At 39.7% G+C, this 20,981-nt stretch overlaps 1 protein-coding gene across 2 annotated transcripts in view; it reads right to left on the minus strand.

Annotated features, from left to right (window-relative positions):
- The window catches only part of HSDL2 (hydroxysteroid dehydrogenase like 2), a 63,843-nt gene that overhangs the window by 4,341 nt on the left and 38,521 nt on the right, over nt 1–20,981 (minus strand). For both annotated transcript variants that reach the window (XM_046023761.1, XM_046023760.1), the window contains 3 exons: nt 18,792–18,863; nt 12,697–12,846; nt 9,997–10,125 (listed from right to left, as the gene is read on the minus strand). In XM_046023761.1, the coding sequence (XP_045879717.1) occupies nt 9,997–10,125; nt 12,697–12,846; nt 18,792–18,863 (351 nt within the window). The remainder of the gene's footprint in view (nt 1–9,996; nt 10,126–12,696; nt 12,847–18,791; nt 18,864–20,981) is intronic.

A 20,981-nucleotide genomic window follows, 5' to 3' on the forward strand; every position in this document is an offset into this window, starting at 1 on the left:
CATTGGAAAAGGTGGAGTTACACAATGAAAGAGACACCAAAGAGACCTGAAGGTGATCACTTCTGTGCTGTGGAAGGGGGAAAGGCCAAAGAACACCTTTTATTTTTATTTTTTTTTAAATATTTTATTGATTTATTTAACAGAGAGGCAGAGAGATCACAAGTAGGCAGGGGGAGAGGGGGGAAGCAGGCTCCCTGCTGAGCAGAGCCCCCGGTGCGGGGCTTGATTCCAGGACCCTGAGATAATGACCTGAACTGAAGGCACAGGTTTAACCCACTGAGCCACCCAGGTGCCCCCAAAGAACACCTTTTAAAAATACATACTTTGGGGCACTTGGCTGGCTCAGTTGGTGGAGTGTGTAACTCTTTATCTTGGGGTCATGAGTTCAGACCCCATGTTGGCTGTGGAGATTACTCACAAAACAATTTTTTTTTGAAGATTTTATTTATTGGACAGACAGAGACGCCAAGAGGAGGAACACAGCAGGGGGAGTGGGAGAGGGAGAAGCAGGTTTCCTGCTGAGCAAGGAGCCCTGTGTGGGGTTTGATCCCAGGACTCTGGGATCATGACTGGAACCAAAGGCAGACACTTAACAACTGAGCCACCCAGGCGCCCCAAAAATTTTTAATAAAATAAAAATAGGTACATTAAAGATTGAGGTGAAATTCACATGACATAAAATTAACCATTTTAAAGTGAATAATTCAGAACTTAAATTTAAGTATAGTCACAAGATCGTACAACCACTACCTCTATCTTGTCCCAAAACATTTCCATCCCCCAAAGGAAACCCTGTACCCACTATGTATTAACAGTTCCCTCCTTCTAGACCCTGGCAACCACCAATCAGCATTCTGTCTTTATGAATTTACCTATTTTAGTGTTTCATATGAAAGAATTCATACAATTATGTGATTTTTTATCAGGCTTCTTTTGCTTAAGTTTTCAAGGTTCATCCACATTGTATGATGAATAAGTACTTCATTTCTTTTTATGGCTGAATAATATTTCATTATACACACACACATACACACACACACACACACACACACACACACATTAATTTATTGATTCATCCTTTGATGGCCATCTGGGGTTTTTCCCACCTTTTGCCTATTATGAATAGTGCTGCTATGAACATGTGTATATACATATTTGAGGATATATTTTCTTTTGAATATGGGAGTGGAAATGCTGGGATAACTGGATATCCACGTCCAAACAAATGAGGTTAGGTTTCTACTTCACACCATATACAAATATTAGTTCAAAATGGACCTAAATGGGAGAGCTAAATCTAAACACCCTCAAAAAAGGGGTGCCAGGCTGGCTCAGTCAGAAGAGCAAGTGACTTCTGATCTCAGATTGTTAAGTCTGAGCTCCACTGTTGGGTGCAGAGATTATTTTAAAAAATAAAAAGTAATTTAAAAAATTAGGGGCCCCTGGGTGGTGCAATCAGTTAAGTGTCAGACTCTTGGTTTTGGCTCAGGTTGTAACCTCGGGGTTGCGTGAATGCGCCCCATGTTGGGTCCCAGTGTAGAGCCTGCTTGAGTTTCTCTCTCCCCTCTGTCCCTCTGCTCCTCCCCTCTGTGTTCTCTAAAATAAATAAATAAATCTTTAAAAATATTAAGTAAGATGAAAACCCTCTGGGGTGCTTGGGTGGTTCAGTTGGTTAAGTGTCTGACTCTTGATTTTGACTCAGGTCATGATCTCAAGGTTGTAAGATCAAGTCCCATGTCAGGCTCAGCGCTGGGCATGGAGCCTGCTTAAGATTCTCTCTTGGGGCGCCTGGGTGGCTCAGTCGGTTAAGCATCTGCTTTCGACTCTGGTCATGACCTTGGGTCCTGGGATCGAGCACCACCTTTGGCTCCAGCTCCCTGCTCAGTGGGGAGTTGGCTTCTCCCTCTGTCCCTCCCTTCCCACTCGTGTTCTCTCTCAAATAAATAAAATATCTTAAAAAAAAGATTCTCTCTATTCCTTTCCCTCTGACGCCCAACCTCTCTCTCTAAAAAAACCCCCCAAAACAAAAAAACCTCGGGGTGCTGGGCGGCTCAGCCATTGAGCGTCTGCCTTCGACTCAGGTCATGATCCCGGGGTCCTAGGATTGAGCCCTACATCGGGCTCCCTGCTCAGTGAAACAGTGAAGAGCCTGTTTCTCCCTCTCCCCCTCTTCCTGCTCGTGGGCTCCCTCTCTCGCTGTCTCTCTCTGTTAAATAAATAAACAAATAAATCCTTTTTTTTTTTAAAGAGTAAATCGCAAATCTTTAAAACAGGTTTCATGAAGATTCTTAGATATGACAATGGAAGCACAAGAAACAGAAGAAAAAAACCACACCGACTGGACTTCATCAAAATATAAAACTTTTGTGTTTCAAACTATATCATCAAAAAGTGAAAAAAACTGAGAGACCATATCTGCAAATACTTCATAAAGGATACTTCAACACTTCATAAAGGATATCCTCTTTATATCTGAGCTATATAAAGAATTCTTAAAACTCAGTAAAAAAAAGACAACCCAATTAAAATGTGCAAAGGACCCAAAGAGACGTTTCTTCAAGGATGATGTACATGTAACCAATAAGCACATGAGAAAATGCTGAACACATCATTAGTCATTAGGAAAATGCAAATCAAAACCACATGTGGTATCACTTCACACCCACTAGGATGGCTATTAAAACAAAAACAAAAATAAGGAGTGCTGGGAAGGACAAGAACACAAAGAAACAGAAACCTCACACACTGCTGGTAGGAATGTCAAGGCAGAGCTGCTGTGGAAAAGTTCAGCAGTTCTTCAAAGAGTTAAACATAGTTTACCACATGACCCAGCAATACAAGAGAAATGAAAACCTAAGTCCACTCAGAAACTTGGACACAAATGTTTACAGCAGCATTACTCATAACAGCCAAAGAGTGGAAATAACCCAAATGTCTGCTAACAGGTGAAAGGATAAACTAATTATGGCATACTTCTATGATGGAATATTATTCAGTCATAAAAAGCAATGAAGTACTGATACATGCTATAACTTAGATGAACCTTGAAAATGTTATGCTAAATGAAAGGTGCCACACACAAAGGTTTTATTTCGTATGATTCCATTTATATGAACTATCTAGAATAGGCAAATCCATAGAGAAAAGAGGAAAAACGTATGACTTATTGCCGGGGATGGGGGAGGCCAGAATGAAGAGTGTTATTTACATGTTATGGCGTGTTCTTCTGGGGGCGATGAGTAAGTTTTGAAATAAACAAGTGGTGTTTGCACAGGACTGTGCATGCACTAAATTAAATACCACTGAACAGTATATACTTTAAAATGGTTAATCATATGTTACATGCATTCAATCTCCATTTTTGAAAAAAAGAAAAAAATAAGTATCAATACTTGGGGGTGCCTGGGTGGCTCAGTTGGTTAAGGGTCTGGTTTCGGCTCAGGTTATGATCTCAGGCTCCTGGGATTGAGCCCCACATCCCTGCTCAGTGGGGAGCCTGCTTCTCCCTCTCCCTCTGTCCGCCCCCCCCCATGCACTCTTTCTCTCCAATAAAATCTAAAAAAAAAAAAAAAAAAAAAGTGAAAGTTGAACACATACTAAAAGAAAAAAACATGCTGAAAGAAGCTAGTCACAAAAAAATCACATATTATACTATTCTGTTCATATGAAAGTCCAGAAAAGGGAAAATTATGGACAAAAAGTAGATCAGTGGTTGCTCAGAGCTGAAGGCAGGTTGATAGGGGATATGGGGTTAACAGCTAATGGGTAAAGGGTTTCTTTTTGAGGTGATGAAAACGTTCTAAGAGCAACTGTGGTGCTGGCAGCAAATATCTGTGAATATGCTAAGAACTACTTAACTGTACACCTTAAATGGATGCATTGTAAGATAAGTGAATTATTCCTCAATAAAGCTGTTAAAAAATTAAAAGTGACTGTTACATATAACAATAAACTGAATTAGTAATTAAAAAGGTTCCCACAAAAAATCCCAGGTCCAAATAGCTTCACCGTTTTTTCGCAGGATACAAAATCAATACACAAAAATTAATTGTATTTATGTATACTAGGAACAGATAATTTAAAAGTAAAATTAAAGACAATAATTCCATTCATAATAGCATGAATAAAATACTTAGGGAGAAAAGCATGAACCATAAAAGAAAGAATTGATGGATTAGACTTTATCAAATCTAAAAAACTTTCATAACTCAAAAGACATCATTAAGAAAATGAAAAGAAGGGCTCCTGGGTGGCCCAGTAGGTTAAAGCCTCTGCCTTTGGCTCAGGTCATGATCTTAGGATCCTGGGAGCCTGCCTCCCCCCTCTCTCTGCCTGCCTCTCTGCTGACTTGTGATCTCTGTCTGTCAAATAAATAAATAAAATCTTTAAGAAAAAATAAAATAAAATAAAATGAAAAGATAAGTCACAGACAGAGAAGGTATTTGAAAATCACATGCATCTAGAATTTATAAAGAATCTTGCAATTTAATTAAAAAAGACAAGTCAGGGGCGCCTGGGTGGCTCAGTGGGTTAAAGCCTCTGCCTTTGGCTCAGGTCATGATCCCAGAGTCCTGGGATCGAGCCCCACGTCGGGCTCTCTGCTCTGCAGGGAGCCTGCTTCCTCCTCTCTCTCTGCCTGCCTCTCTGCCTAGTTGTGATTTCTCTGTCAAATAAAAAAAAAAAAAAAAAAAAATTAAAAAAAAAAAGTCAATTTAAAGATGAGCAAAAGTTTTGAACAGTTCATCGATGTAAATAGCTATTAAGCACATTAAAAGCTGCTCAACATTAAGGAAATACGAATTAAAATCACAGTGAGATACCACCACACATTCCTGGAATGGCTATAATACCAGAGACACTGCCATTTGTGACAACATGGGTGAACGTAGGCCCAGAAAGACAAATACGTGTGATCTCACTTACAGTGGAATCCAGAAACGGAGAGTAAAATGGTGGTTGCCAGAGTTGGGAGTGAGAGAAATGGGGAGATGTTGGTCAAAGGGTACAAACTTCCAGCTATAAGATGAGTAAGTCCTGGGGATCTAATGCACAGCATGGTGACTACAGTTAATAATACTATACTGCATATTTGAAATTTGCTAAGAGTAGATCTTAAAATGTTCTCACTACAAACATAAAAAAGGTAATTACATGGGATGACAAATGTGTTAATTAGCTTGACTATAGCAATTTAACAATGTATTTATACATATGGATCAAATCATTCTGTTTTATACCTTAAATATCTATTGCTTTTGTCAAGTATACCTCAATAAAGCTGTTCAAAGAAACAGACACTAGTAAGTTTTGGTGAGAATTTGGAGAAAAGGGAGCCTTCACACATTACTAATGAGAAGGTAAAATCAGTACAGCCATTTTAGCAAATGGTTTGGTAGTTTCTCAAAAAAGTTATCAACTTAATCATATGACCCACCAATTCCACTCTTAGGAATCTACCTAAGAGAAATGAGAATATCCAACCACCCAAATAAATACATGTATGACCATACTCAGAGCAGCATTATTCATAATAGCTGAAAACCTAAAATAATCCAAATATCCACCATCTGGTGAGTGGATAAGTAATATCTACTCAGTAGAATATCCACACAGTAGAATACTATTCAGCAATAAAAAGGAAATGAATTACTGATACATGCTACAACATAAACGGATGAATCTCAAAAGCTTTATGGTAAGTGAAGACGATACAAACGACTATACACGGTGTATTTCATTTATATCAACTACCAAGAAATGTATAAGAGACAGAAAGCAAATCAGTGTTTGGATAGCTGAGGGTAAAAATGGGGACTGATTACAAAGAGACATGAAAGAATTTTCTGGGGTGATGGAAATTTCTCAAACTAGATTATACATGATGGCTGTACAACTCTATAAATCTATACTGGGTGGATTTTATGACATGTAAATTATACCTCAATAAAACTATGTTAAAAATAACTTAAAATATAGCTAGTAAGCACAATATCCTATATATAATAGCTCCTCCCTATATATTAAACAGGTAATCTCCTACAGGTTCCTTTCTATGCTAATGTTTTACCCTACAGTGGCCTCTACTGGCCAAAAGGAGATTTTGATTAGATGAGTACTAGTTGCTTGAAGTTTATGTATAAAGTATCCACTATATAAATTAGGTCAGAAATGGCTATGCTTTTTTTTTTTTTTTAAGATTTTGTTTATTTATTTGATAGACAGAGATCACAAGTAGACGGAGAGGCAGGCGGGGCGGGGGGGAAGCAGGTTCCCTGCTGAGCAGAGAGCCCGATGTGCAGCGTTATTCCAGGACCAGGCTCATGACCTGAGCCGAAGGCATAGGCTTTAACCCATTGAGCCACCCAGGCACCCCTGGCTGTGGTTTCTTAAAAGAGAAACCATACTAGGATATAAGGTCTAAACTGTGCCCCTTCAAAGGAGAGCAGATGGGATGAAGAGTAGGAACAAAAGGACTTAAGAACCAGAAGTAAATTCACTGTTGCTATAAGAAACCTTTTAAGAGGGGTGCCTGGGTCAGGTCATGATCTCAGAGTCCTGGGATGGAGCCGCTCCATGGGGCTCTCTGCTCGGCAGGGAGCCTGCTTCCTCCTCTCTCTCTGCCTACTTGTGATCTTTATCTGTCAAATAAATAAATAAAATTTTTTAAAAAATTTTTAAAAAATTTATTTATTTTTTTTCAGCGTAAGAGTATTCATTGTTTTTGCACAACACCCAGTGCTCCATGCAATACGAGCCCTCCCTATTACCCACCACCTGTTCCCCCAACCTCCCACCCCCGTCCCTTCAAAACCCTCAGGTTGTTTTTCAGAGTCCATAGTCTCTTATGGTTCGCCAATAAATAAAATTTTTTAAAAAAAAGATAGTTACTCATTTATCTGACTGAATTCCCACAGTCAACCCAGGAGCACATTCACAGACAGATATAAATGGAAAACCCATTATTATAGGTTGATGTTCCATAAATAAAATGTAAATTTAGTAAGTCATTTGACTTTTTCACCTTTGGAGAGCAGAGTAGCATCATGATTAAAAGAGCACAAAACTAAAAGCTTGGATTCAAATTTTGACTTCAGCATTTCTTCACTGTGTGACCCTGAGTTTATTATTTAATCCACTGGTGCCTCAATCTTCATTTTTATAAAATGGAGAAAATATTTTATCTCAAAGCATTGTTTGGAGTATTGCTTAACTCATAGTAACCATACAATGCATATTAGCTATGATTATTGTTATTTCAGTTTAGAAATTGACAATTTTTATTTTAAATGATCTTTAAGTTCAAAATATTACTTATTTATAAAATATAAATTTGCCAACATTTACTGAGCATCTTATATGAGGATGTTTTAAGTTTTATGAGGACATAGTTGTTGGAACACTGAAACACTAAAGGCACTACTGAAAATGACTAAGAGATCATTATTAACATTGAAAGATGTTATAATGTGAGTGAAAAAGATTACCAAACAGTGGTAATGGTATAATCCTGTTTTTTTAAAAAATATATTTATTTATTTAACAGAGAGACAGAGAGAGCACAAATAGGCAGAGAGGCAGGCAGAGAGAGAGGAAGGGAAAGCAGGCTCCCGCTGAGCAGAGAGCCCGATGTGGGGCTCGATCCCAGGACCCCGAGATCATGTCCTGAGCCAAAGGCAGAGGTTTAACCCACTGAGCCACCCAGGTGCTCTATAATCCTGTTTTTAAAAGCACTTGTGTATATTTATATATATTCACAAAAGTATGTATGACTCGGGGCGCCTATGTGGCTCAGTCGTTAAGTGTCTGCCTTCAGCTCAGGTCATGATCCCAGCGTCCTGGGATCGAGCCCCAAATCAGGCTCCCTGCTCAGCCGGAAGCCTGTTTCTCCCTCTCCCACTCCCTCTGCTTCTGTTCCCTCTCTTGTTTTGTCTCTCTCTGTCAAATAAATAAATAAAAATCTTAAAAAAAAAAAAAAAGTATATATGACTCTAAACCAAAATCAACTAATGGTTGACTTCTCAGTAGTGAGATAAAGAAGTATCTTTATTTTGCTCAGGGGCACTTGGGTGGCTCAGTCGGGTAGATGGCTGACTCTTAATCTCAGCTCAGGTCATGATCTCGTGGTCCTAGGATCCAGCCCATGTTGGGCTCCACACTCAGCAGAGACTCTGCTTGAGATTCTCTCTCCCTGTGCCTTTCCCCTGCTCACTTCTCTCTAAAATAAAGAAATAGGGGCACCTGGGTGGCTCAGTGGTTTAAGCCACTGCCTTCGGCTCAGGTCGTGATCTCAGGGTGCTGGGATCGAGTCCCACATCGGGCTCTCTGCTCGGCAGGGAGCCTGCTTCCCTCTCATTCTCTCTGTCTGCCTCTCTGCCTATTTATGATCTTTCTCTGTCAAATAAATAAAATCTTTAAAAAAAATAAAATAAAAAATAAAATAAAGAAATAAATCTTAAAAAAAAAAGAACTATCTTTATGTTGCTTTTTTTTTTTTTTTAAAGATTTTATTTATTTTTTTGACAGACAGAGATCACAAGCAGGCAGAGAGGGAGGCAGAGAGAGAGGAAGGGAAGCAGGCTCCCCGCTGAGCAGAGAGCCAAATGCAAGGCTTGATCCCAGGACCCTGGGATCATGACCTGAGCCAACCTTTAACCCACTGTGCCACCCAGGTGCCCCTTTGTTTTACTTTTTTCTTAAGTGTATTTTCTGATTTTTGTACGATGAGTTATTTAACGCTAGTGTTAAAAAAAAAAACAAGTTGGGGCACCTGGGGGGCTCAGTCAGTTAAGTGTCTGACTCTTGGTTTCAGCTTAAGTCATGATCTCATGGGTTGCGAAACTAAGTTCTGCACTGAGCTCTGCGCTCAGTGGGGAGTCTGCTGGAAGATTCTCTCCCTCTGCTCCTACCCCCATTCTTGCACTCTAAAATAAATAAATCTTAAAAAATAAATAAATAAAAGGAAAAGTTGAAGGGACCTCAGTAATTAGTAACATATACACAGATTGTCTCAGATGGTATGTAGGCCATTAGCATCCTGGATTAGAACTGGAAAGCAGTGAGCGCCTGGGGACTCAGTGGGTAGGGCAGCTGCTGTCAGCTTGGGTCATGATTCTGGGGTTCTGGGATTGAGCAGTGCATCCGGCACCCTGCTCAGCAATGAGACTGCTTCTCCCTCTGCCCCACCACCCTGCTTGTGTGCTCTCTCTCTCAAAAATAAATAAATCTTAGGGGGAAAAAGGAATTGGAAAGCAAGACCTAAAGGGCACAGAGTACATACTGTGATCTTCGGGAATTTTGAAGATTAAAACAGAACAAAGAATGAATCACATTTATAGATCATTAAATTAATTTTTTTGGTTAGAATGTTATAATGCTTTAGTTTGAAGTTTTGTTTCTAAATACATGTGATAATTACCATTTGGAGTAGTATCCTAAGAGTAGAAAATAGAAAAAATTATCCTTAAAATTTTCTGCACAGTTAGAGGTACATGGGCAGAATAAAAGACTACACAAAAAGTTCTCTTGCTTACGGATTCCATGGAAAGCAGGATCATGGGGCCACGAGAGAGGGCCTCTGTTTCCTGTTACAGTCATGGCATGATCAAAGCAGGAACTTACTCTCAGTAAACGAGGTACAGCTGAGTTCAGCACTTCCTGTGTCCAGGTGTTATTGCAAGGGCTATGTCTTAGTCCGACCAGTAGAAATAAAGTCCACCTAGGAGTTCTTTTGAATCACCTCTCTATTCCCAAGGTTATCTTATGGACTTCTCAGTCATGCAAAAAAGGAAATTCTGACTTCGACTTTCCACTTGTTGGCTGAACAGTAAGAACTTACCAAACAGTAAGAACCACCTTCTGAAGACTATGTGCTCTTTAACATCAACAGCCACTAAGATTCTATGACTATGAACACAAGTCTTGATTATTTGGAAAGGAATAAAGTTAGAATTGAATTTTCGCTAAACAATCGGTAAGTTAATAAAATTAAAAACTCACCTGAAAACATTTTTACAAAATCATCAGTAGACATACTCATCACCACATCTGCCTGTTCAGAGGGCTCTCCATATCCGACATTCCCACCTTTGCTTTTAAGATCAAGAAACCATGTTCCACCATCTTCACCTGCACAAAATACAGAGATATAGAAAACAATGCCGAAGAAGCCTTGTTCTTCTTAATAACTGCTAGAGTTAGAATAATTTTATATAATGCTGTCTTCCTGGTTAAAACCCTCAGGCCGCTATCAAATTCAGTAAATATTTATTAAGTATTTCCGTGCCAGGCATGGGGCTAGGCTCTGAAGGCCGTGAAGTAACATGGTTCTTACACAAGACAAAGCAGAGCCAGGCAAGCCCATGGAAGGTGAGACTGGGAAGTCAGGTGAGAATTAGGCAGATGAGGAACTGAAAAGAGTGTAGGAGGACTGAAGGTAGAAAGAGAATGAAGTGTGGCATGAGGTGAGCTCATGAAGCAGTCCAGAGGCGGGGTAGAGGGCCAAGTGAAAGATTCACTGACTTTATCGTAAGGGATATGCCATGGAAGGAGAATGACATAAGGCTGGTATTTTAAATCAATCACCCTAATAGCAGGGTGGAGAATATATTGTTGAGGGATAAAGAGGATGCAAAAGGCAAGTTAGGATGGTTGTTAGGGTAGTTTGAGAACTTGAGGATGTGTGCCTGGATCAGGACTGTGGCAATGGGAATAGGGAGAAGTGGGCATATTTGAGAGAGAACTTCAAAGCAGAAACACAAAACTCAGTAAATGAACAGGATGAGAGGAAAAGGTATGCAGATTTGCTAGGTTTTGGCTCAGGAAACCGGGTTAGTATGGATGTATTTTGTACTGAGAGAGGACTACTGAGGAAGAGCAGATTGAATAGGTAGTGTCTGAGCCAGGTGTTGGGAATGGTGAGCTGTTTTAGACATTTTCAGATTGAGGCATCTCTGTGCCAACCCAAGTGAAAATGTCAAATGAAGTGTGATTAGGCTAGAAATACAGAAACATAAGTAATCATTTCCTATGGTCAACTGAAGCCACGTGAATGATTAAGGTTTCCTAGGGCAAGTCTGTAACTGATGAGGATGATTACAGATAGAGGAGGAAAGCAAGGAGAGCTGCTGTCAGGGAAGACAAGGACGGGAGTCTTTCCAGAAGGCAGGAACGGTCAACAGCTTCAAATGCTATAGAGTGGTGACAAGGTAAAAATGACAAAGGCCCACTGATGATATAGAGGTCACTGAGGACCTTGGTGACAGCAAATTCAGCAGAATGGAGAAATATGATACTAGAGTAGAGTGAACTCTAGATGAAATGAAGTTTGGCTCTAAAAGGGAGAGGAATGGTAGGGGTAAGAAGTGGGATTAGGTGCGTTGTGTTTTGTTTTAAAGATGGAACAGACTTCGAGAACGTTAAGTTATCACTGGAAAGTAGGCTGCGGGATACACAGGTGAGAGGGCATAATTAACAGCACAAAATCCCTGATGAGGCCACAGGAAATGGCATCTACAACTTTGCTACTCAAGTGTGATCTGGGGACTATAGTGCTGTCAGAAATGCAAAATTCAGACCTACCCGAGACATGGTGAATCAGACTGCATTTTAGCAGGGTACCAGATGATCAGTATCAACATTAAAGCTTGAGATGCTTATATCTAGAGCTGGGCTCTGTTCTACTGGGAAGGAAGAGAGAATGATGCTCATAACAACTGATTTGATACCAGATGAAGCACTTTGCCTGCCAGTTTGTATTATCTCTATGAAAGAGGAGGTGGGGTTATCTGCTGAAACTGGCAGGGAAGTGGTGAAGGGAGAGAGATGGGAAGTTGTGGAATACTGAGGAGTTTTGTAACAGTCACTGTGGAAAATGAGGCAGTAAGCCAACCACAGAAATACAGTATTCTGAGGTGCCACTTAGAGCCCTGTTGAGGAAGGGTGATGAGAATTTCTACTAGTACAGATCCACTGGGTAGTATGACGGGTTTTTTCCATTTCCCCAGGAGCACAGAGCAGCCTGAACGCAACTGTGGGCCAGCCAGTGTGATTCATCCAGGACTAGGCTTTTGACAGGTGATGACATAAGCACAAAAAGGCCGGAATTCAGGATACAGGCAAGAGAGTGATTAAAGCAATGGACAATGGGCTCTAAGGAAAGCAAAGGAAGAAGAGAGGAAACCGAGGAGACAAAGGATAAAAGAACTGATAATGTCAAAGCTGCACTCAATGGGACTGAGGTAGCTAGTTCTTAAAACTATCATTAATGTGTGTTAATACTATGTTGAGAAGAAAAACATGGAGAAGTTTAAGAACGCTGACTACATGCAGACTGACTTGGATAATTTCAAAGATAAAAATGGCCAAGTGTCGTGGCTGATGATACATTACTGTATTAAACCTCATGTCATGATCCATATGCCCTCCTAACTAGGATTTTCTCTCAACTACATATGCCAAAATTTATTTAACACTGGAAGTCTATGTAATGAGATTTTATTTTACATGTGTCCATATGCACTGATCTTAACTTAAAAATACAAATCAGTATTTACTATTCTTTAATGTCTACATTCTAGGGTTAAGGGTTCTGGATATAGGCAACTATCAAGGTGATTGCCACTGGAGGCTGATTTTCTTCCAAGAGAAATATCCTACTTTATTTCCCCAAAGCGCCACATTCCCGGATATTATCCTTACCTGAGAGTTCAAACAGATAAATTGCTTGAGTGCCTTTAACAACGTCATCACTGAGGAAGTCCTTAACAATTCTAAATGTTTCTGCCACGGCTCCAGAACGTGGTTTTGGTGGTGGCTGTGACTTCTCTTCTTTCAATTCCGGAAGAGCATCTATAAAATATTATTGATATAAATGGACTGAAAGCCTATGCAGTATAAGGCCACACAGAGAATTAATGAATTAGCAGAAAAGACTTGCCACCAATTAGACTTGTTTGACAAAAATGATTTTAAATACATCTGGTGACATCAAAAAGCAGAAGTCAAACTGGTGGAATAATATCCAAACACATCAGTCATGATTATAAATGTAAATGGTTTATACTCTCCAAGTAAAAGGCTGATTCTCAGACTAGGTTAAAAAAAAAAAACAAACCCAAACCACTACTAAACTATGGTGGCTTTTTTTGGTTTGTTTTTAAACAGACCTAAAGACATTTTTAAGAGTAATAATTAATCACTCCTTTATCACCCCCTCTGAGTTCTAAAACCAGATGAGAAAAGAAGACACTAGAGATCAGAACATCAACGATGTAAATCAATGGACTGAATTGTTGGAGGCTGTAGCTTGAATCAACAGCCAAGTGAACTTCTAGTAGCTTTGCCTCTGAATTAAACTTAGTTCCTTCATCCCTGGATTGAACCTACTTCCTCCCATCAGGACTTAGAAATGTCTCTGAAAGTAAGATTATGTGAAAATCAGGGAAAACTTGCTCAGAAAGAACCTTCACAGCAGTCTAAACCATAAAAAGCCAGCTCCTCTTGCAATTTCATCAGACTGGGGGCTCCTCCCACTGGATGAAGAGAGAGGTGAGATTATCAGCCTCATGAAAGCTTTCCCCGCCCCTGGCCCCAGCAGGAGCCTAGAAACAGAAGACCAGGGGAGTGGAAGTTACAGTATTTTTAAACTTGTATCAACTTAACGCAATGGCCATAACCATTCAGTATATAATGAGCCAGGGGATCTGCAGTCTGTAGGACAATTCCAATAGCACGAAGCTGTCCCTCAAAATACCAACTTCTGTTTCTTTATTCATTCTCCATAATCACTTGTGAGTAGTTTGGCAGTTGCCCCCAGAAACAAGTGAGAACAATTCATTAATTAAATTAACTCCAAGGTCAACTGTGCTCTAGGCTAAAACTGAACTCTCCATCTATTTCCCAACTCAAATCATACCCAGCCATATTGACCAATATAACTCACCAAAGATTATTAAATGAAATCTAATGGACAGCATAAAGATCCTCCATCGTACAACAGAAGCAGATAAAAGTATCCCAAATTTGCTGGCTATAAATTACCTTTCACTATGATGATTCCAGAGACAATAATGACAGTAAGATCCTTCTCTTCTTACAAGTTAAAATCCAAACAGATATTAAAGATGAAATCCTCAAAACCCAGCGGAGCAAAGAAGATACACACTTTTTAAAAAACTTGTAGTCAGTTTGTCATTATTTTTAAATTCATTACAGACAGTGCACCCCTTTACTGCCTAAACCCAGGGAAAATAACCCCAACTGCCTTGCCCTTCGCATAGGCATTGCTTTTTATTGATGGACAACAGGTATGAATAATGACCATAAGTATACAACTCAAAAAGTTATCAGAAGAATTGGGGGATGGGTAGAAAGGGTAAAGAGGAGTGAGAGGTAAGGCTTTTCAGTTATGGAATGAGTAAGTCACAGGGATAAAAGGTACAATATAGGGGATATAGTCAATGGTACTGTAATAATGCTGTATGGTGACACACGGTAGCTACACTTGTGGTGAGCTCAGCATCACGTAAAGAGATGTCCAATCACTATGTTGTACACCTGAAACTAACGTAATATGCTGCATCAACTGTACTTCAATAAACTTTTTAAAAGTTATCAGTAAGTGAATATACCATGTCACCATCACCTAGATCAGGGAAGCGGCCCCTAGAAGCCTGTGGTGCCAAGGAGACCACAGCAAAAACTTTAGTGTAAAGTTTTTTACGTAAATTGCATAATTTATCACCTGGAATATTCAGACATGGTGTGATGACTTTGCACAAGAAAATAAAACCTCAGGAGACAAAAAAAGAAATCAGTAGTATAGCTGAAAAGTACAATCAACAGACTACAGTGAGACAGAACATTTCAGTAACAACAGCAACAAAAAAAGATACATGGCTAGCAGCCCCTGTCACAGATTCTTCTAACTTCACAACTTAAGAATAAACATGTGAACAAGACACTAAACATCACCTAGACTCAAAATCTACTGTCAGAACCTAGGAAGAAATGTTCAGCAACTCTAAGGTAGACAGAGTCAGCCTAAGAACACAGGACTGCCTATACTTTGCTTCATGGAAGATCTCAGAGAAAGAATAGCTCTGCTCACCTAAACAAGGAAAACAGGTTTCTACATTTTTATTATTATTTTATTTTATTTTTTTTAAAGATTTATTTATTTGACAGAGATTACAAGTAGGCAAGTAAGCAGAAAGGCAGGCAGAGAGAGAGAGAGAGGAGGAAGCAGGCTCCCAGCCAAGCAGAGAGCCCGATGCGGGGCTCGATCCCAGGACCCTGGGATCATGACCTGAGCCAAAGGCAGAGGCTTTAACCCGCTGAGCCACCCAGGCGCCCCGGTTTCTACATTTTTAAACCACGGGACCAGACTCTGGGCTTGTGCCAGCCAGAAGATTAGGATCTGTCCCTCTATTATATAATGCCATCTTTTAAGAATGCCTCCATCTTTCAAATCCAATTTCAAAGCTTGTAGCTCCCAAATATTGGCAGAGCAGATAGTAGAGGGAGCCTTGGTAGTGGTTCATCCTGGAAAGTAATGCCTCAAAGCATTACTGGTGAAAGTGGGGAGAGGAAGAACCCTGGGAGCAGGGAATGCAGGGGACAGTAGGAAGTAAAAGAAGGTCCCGGGTCAGTCTTGCACACTGGCACTAGCTACAGGCCTAACAGGTACCACAAGAGAAGCTACAGCTTTGAGAAAGGAATTCCACCAGCTGGACAGGGAGTGGAGCCAAAAGCAATCTATGCATCTCTGTCACCTGGCTCTACTAGCTCTAGCGATCACTCCTAATATGAAGATGAATTAACAGGGGAAAACAATAACCCGATGCCTATGAAAAACAATGTACCACAACGTAAAGGAAAATTATCCTGAAGAAAAAAGAATCTATCTCTAAAAATAATTTACTATGCTTATTTACTATTATTTACTACTAATTACTATTATTATTTACCAGGATTATTAATCCCACAAGGATTCCTCCACATGAGAACTCTATGAAACAGGGGCATAGGGTCATATATAACTGGCCAGGATGAAAAGAACAGAATAAAATGAAAAAGGAAATAGGGAACATGAGAAACAAAAAGTACAACACCAAAATTAAACATTATTTTAAGTATGGCCATACGAAAAGATGAAAGTGTCCAAAGTCTTCTTGTAATGTAGGCTCCAAGCCCAGCATAGGGATTCAATTCACGACCCCACGGATCAAGAGTCACGCGGTCTACCGACTGAGCCAGCCAAGCACCCTGTCAAAAGTCTTAGCAGTAATACAGAGTTCAACCTTGAAAAGGTCTCCCAGAATGCAGAAGGAAAGAACAGTAAGATAGAAATATTAAAAGATGGTGATAACTACAGGGTAAAGTAAAAAGACAGCCAGGCAAAGAATTAGCGTTTCTGGGGAGAACCCAGAACAACTGGAAAAGAGGAACAGAAGCAATTAATGTTAAAACTAAAGTAAAACAAAAACAAAATAAACTGAACCAACAAACAAGATTCTGTGGGCTCCCTGTGTTGCACTAGGGTGGTAGGAGGAGGGGAAATCAATGAAAACATGACAGTACTATTTTTAATACGAGAAAAAAACACAAATTAAAATATGTGCATAGTTTATACTTCATAGTTACAAACACATTATATAAAACAAACATACACAGCACAAATAACCAGAAAAGGTACAAACAGGATGAGCAAATAGAAAGGTGAGCTGTTCTCACTTGAGAAATGAGGGATTCACATGTGTGAAGTCAACATACAGCGGATGTGCATATGGACTAAATAATCACCTGAAAGAGATGTTAGGTCCCAGGCCAGGTATACTGGACGATTACCTATATAAATACATTAATATATCAATAGGAAATATTGAATAGAATTGCATGAATGAGGAAGAGGGAAAAGAGAGCCACAGCAGGGGCGCCTGGGTGGCTCAGTGGGTTAAGCCTCTGCCTTCCTCTCAGGTCATGATCTCAGGGTCCTGGGATCGAGCCCCGCATCGGGCTCTCTGCTTAGTGGGGAACCTGATTCTCTCTCTCTCTCCCTCTCTGCCCACCTCTCTGCCTACTTGTGATCTCTGTTTGGTCTGTCTGTCAAATAAATAAATAAAATCTTAAAAAAAAAAAAAAAAAAAGAGCCACAGCAGCAAATGCTCTCTCCAGCATCATATGGGAAGAGAAGCTTTAGCAGAAGGAATGGGAGTACTGCGACCTCAAGGATGAGAGCATCCCTCGTGTGGACATGGATATATGGACTGCAGTTAATGCACTTGACATACTCTGATCCCACAGGCAAAATCACTCCTACTGAAATCCGATGCTAATAAACATCTATCTTACATTTTACTTATCTAACCTCTCTTGTTCTGATTCCACAGTCATGAAATAACCTTCTGATTATGATTCTGTTCCCTATGTCATTATGACCCAAGGGAGAGAATGGGCTGATCACAGCAACTACACACTTAGTCTATGAGATAGCAATTCCTAACAGCTAATAAATTAGATTACTGGGGGGGGGAAATATGCTAATTTAAAAGGACTTTACATATTAAAGAGTTAGACAAGGAATTTAAATCTACTGGTTAAGGTTACAGGCTTTGCAATCAGAGAACTACGAATTTAAATCTTGGTTCTGCTACCTGCATGATCTCAGATCTAAAATGAAGATAATAATACTTGCCTTGTAGGCTCATGAGTGTTAAATGGGACAATGAATGCAAAGGACTTAAAACAGTATTTGAAACACAGTAGTGCCCAATAAATATTTTTTGAAAAACAAACTGAATATACATGATCAATAAGTGGCTCTTGTTAATTTAAATTTGGAATTTCAATAAGCTCACATCCAATGTTAAGGTGATGAGCAAAAATCAGGATTTTGCTCTTGCCTAACCTGAAGACTAGACTCTTTCAGACTTTGTAAGATGTATATTTTTCAAGTTTTTTATGATATAAAAGAAAGCTGCCATTTTTATTAAGTAATTTCTTAAATATCTACAAAAATTTGGACAAAGAAAAAATATAGAAAAGAGTAAGCCAGAAAAAAGTTTGGCGCTAAAAACACTGCAGTGTAAGGTTCTATAAATCTGTATGAAGGTATAGAGGAAATCTGTTCTTAAGTTTTCTAGCAGCCATGTAAAGAATCTGTGATGGCTTAGGAGATTCGCAGTGTCTAGAAGATAAAAATAAAGTAAGGACCCAGGAGAAACACAACTATTTTTGTTAATAAAGCATGAAAGATTCTTCTCAATGGTATTTGTTAAAGAATGTTTCTTCTGACATCTTTCAGTAAGCCAGTGGCATAACGTCAAACACAAAGACTAAACTCTGGACCAATTATAAAAACAAAATAAAGTAAAACCAAAAGCTCCTTTGAAGTTAATTTCTCCCCTGAAGTACTCACACAGCACAAACTCTGAGAATGGTGTTAGGTGTACTTTGATGTGACACATTTTTCCTCAAAATGAAATAATACATCAACATGAAATACCTAAAAACAGTGCCAAGGAAAAGAAATAAAACCTTAAAAAGTGTTTGTTTGTTTTCTTTTTAGAGTTTTTAAAAAAATCATATGAAAAGAACATTATTAAGAACTTCTTCCTGGGAGAAGGAAAAGACAACCTTCCTTGCTTGAATTAATTAAGCCCACATACTACTTGTCTAGTTTAAATTACAAAATGTTTTAAAAGCATAAGGCAGAAATGTCCAATTTTATATTCTGAAAGAAATACATAGTTAGCATCTTTATTTTCCTACATAAAATATGGTCTACATCTTACCATGTGATTCCACTTTCTTGATAATTGCATCTGGGTGTTCATCTAAGAAGAAATCTGGTAACAAAGGATGGCCTGGAAAATCGACCCCAAAAATACTCAGGTTACTATGACAACATCAATACATTAAGATTTAACACCTGGGGGCGCCTGGGTGGCTCAGTGGGTTAAAGCCTCTGTCTTCAGCTCAGGTCATGATCTCAGGGTCCTGGGATCAAGCCCCCCGAATTGGGCTCTCTGCTCAGCAGGGAGCCTGCTTCCTCGTCTTTCTCTGCCTCTCCGCCTACTTGTGATCTCTGTCAAATAAATAAAATCTTAAAAAAAAAAAAGATTTTAACACCTGTTTAATGAACATTCTGTTTTTGTTGTAATGGTCATTCCAGTGCATGAGAAATGTCCGACTACTTGACTTTCACAAGGCTAAAATACTTTTCTCATCATCAAGTTATCCTCTTCTTCTATGGCAAAGTTCATCTCTAAGATCCAAACAAAGAGCCACCTGTTATATTAAGCTCTCAACTTCTCTCCCAGAAGGTTTTGCCCCCTCATCTATGCATGCAAACCTTCTGTCCTACATCCCTCCAAAGTGCTCAGGACTCGTTTCTTACCTGGCCTCCTGAGAGAAGGGGATTCCTCATTAAGAAGGACATGCTTCCCATCTCTCTCTCTCCCTCTCAGAAGATTAAAAAAAAATGGAGGTCAGGAATGCATTGGTCTTAATTACATCCACTTATCAAAGTGCCTATTCATCTTATGTTCTCAGCACTTAACAGGATTTTTAATCTTAAATCAAATTTAAGATTTTGTACACAATGACTCTGTGCCTTTAAAACCTAAACTGATAGTTATACTGTCCCAAGACCCAGAAGACCTGGATCTGGTTCAGGTTCTGCCACTTACTAGCTGAGTACTCTTACACAAAGACTAATCTCTGTGAGCCTGTTTTTCTACTGTAAATATTAACTACTGACTACTGCAACTGTGTCATATGCCAGGCACCGTGCCAAGCACATTACACACATTATTGCATTTCGTTCTTACAAAAATCCTGTATGGAAGCTATTGTTTCCTTAATTTTACCAGTAAGGAAAATGAAGGGGCGCCTGGGTGGCTCAGTTGGTTAAGCAACTGTCTTCGGCTCAGGTCATGATCCTGAAGTCCCGGGGATTGAGTCCTGCATTGGGCTCCCCGCTCGGCAAGGAGTCCTTCTCCCTCTGACTTCTCCCCTCTCATGCTCTCTCTTTCATTCTCTCTCTCTCTCTCAAATAAATAAATAAAATCTTTGAAAAAAAAAAAAAGGAAAGTGAAGCTCAGAGAAAGTGGGTGACATGTCTGAAGTCACACAGCTTGTGAGCAGCTGGGCTGGAGTCAGAACCTGGCTCGTCTTCTCCCAAACTCCATGCTCTTAATCCCTAAACAACACTGCTTCCCTCACAGGACTGCTGTGAAGGTGAAATAGATCATGTATATAAAACTGTGCTGGGGATGCCTGAGTGGCTCAGGGGGTTAAGTGTCTCCTTCGGCTCAGGTCATGATCCCAGGGTCCTGGGACAGAGTCCCACATTGGGCTCCTTGCTTCTCCCTCTGGCTGCAGCTCTCCCTGCTTGTGCACCCACGCTCTCTCTGGCAAATAAATAAATAAAATCTTAAAAACAACAACAACAACTGTTCTGTAAAACTGTAAAGAGCTATTTCATTCAGTTCAAACTGAAGAGACAGACAGGGATGACACAAATATAAACACGTGCAAGTGCAACCTAATGAATATATTTAGAATACACTTCTGCACCAACCAATAAAGAGAACTCCCGCTTACGGCTAGATGGTCTATTATTTTTAAAAATCATTTTATTTATTTATTGTTTGTTTTAAAGATTTTATTTATTTATTTGACAGAGATCACAAGTAGGCAGAGAGGCAGGCAGAGAGAGAGAGGGGGAAGCAGGCTTCCTGCTGAGCAGAGAGCCCAATGCAGGGCTTGATCCCAGGACCCTGAGATCATGATCTGAGCTAAAGGCAGAGGTTTAACCCGCTGAGCCACCCAGGCACCCCTATACTGTCTATTATTTAATATAGATTATGTTTTACACATAAAGTAAGAATGCCTGATCATCACCACCATGACCTCCAACTGTAGAGAGGAAGAATGATTTCTGAACAAGGGGGCCTTCTGAGAACTTCTCGAATCACACT

The sequence above is a fragment of the Meles meles genome, chromosome 11, assembly GCF_922984935.1.
Source record: "Meles meles chromosome 11, mMelMel3.1 paternal haplotype, whole genome shotgun sequence".
Classification (NCBI taxonomy): domain Eukaryota; kingdom Metazoa; phylum Chordata; class Mammalia; order Carnivora; family Mustelidae; genus Meles; species Meles meles.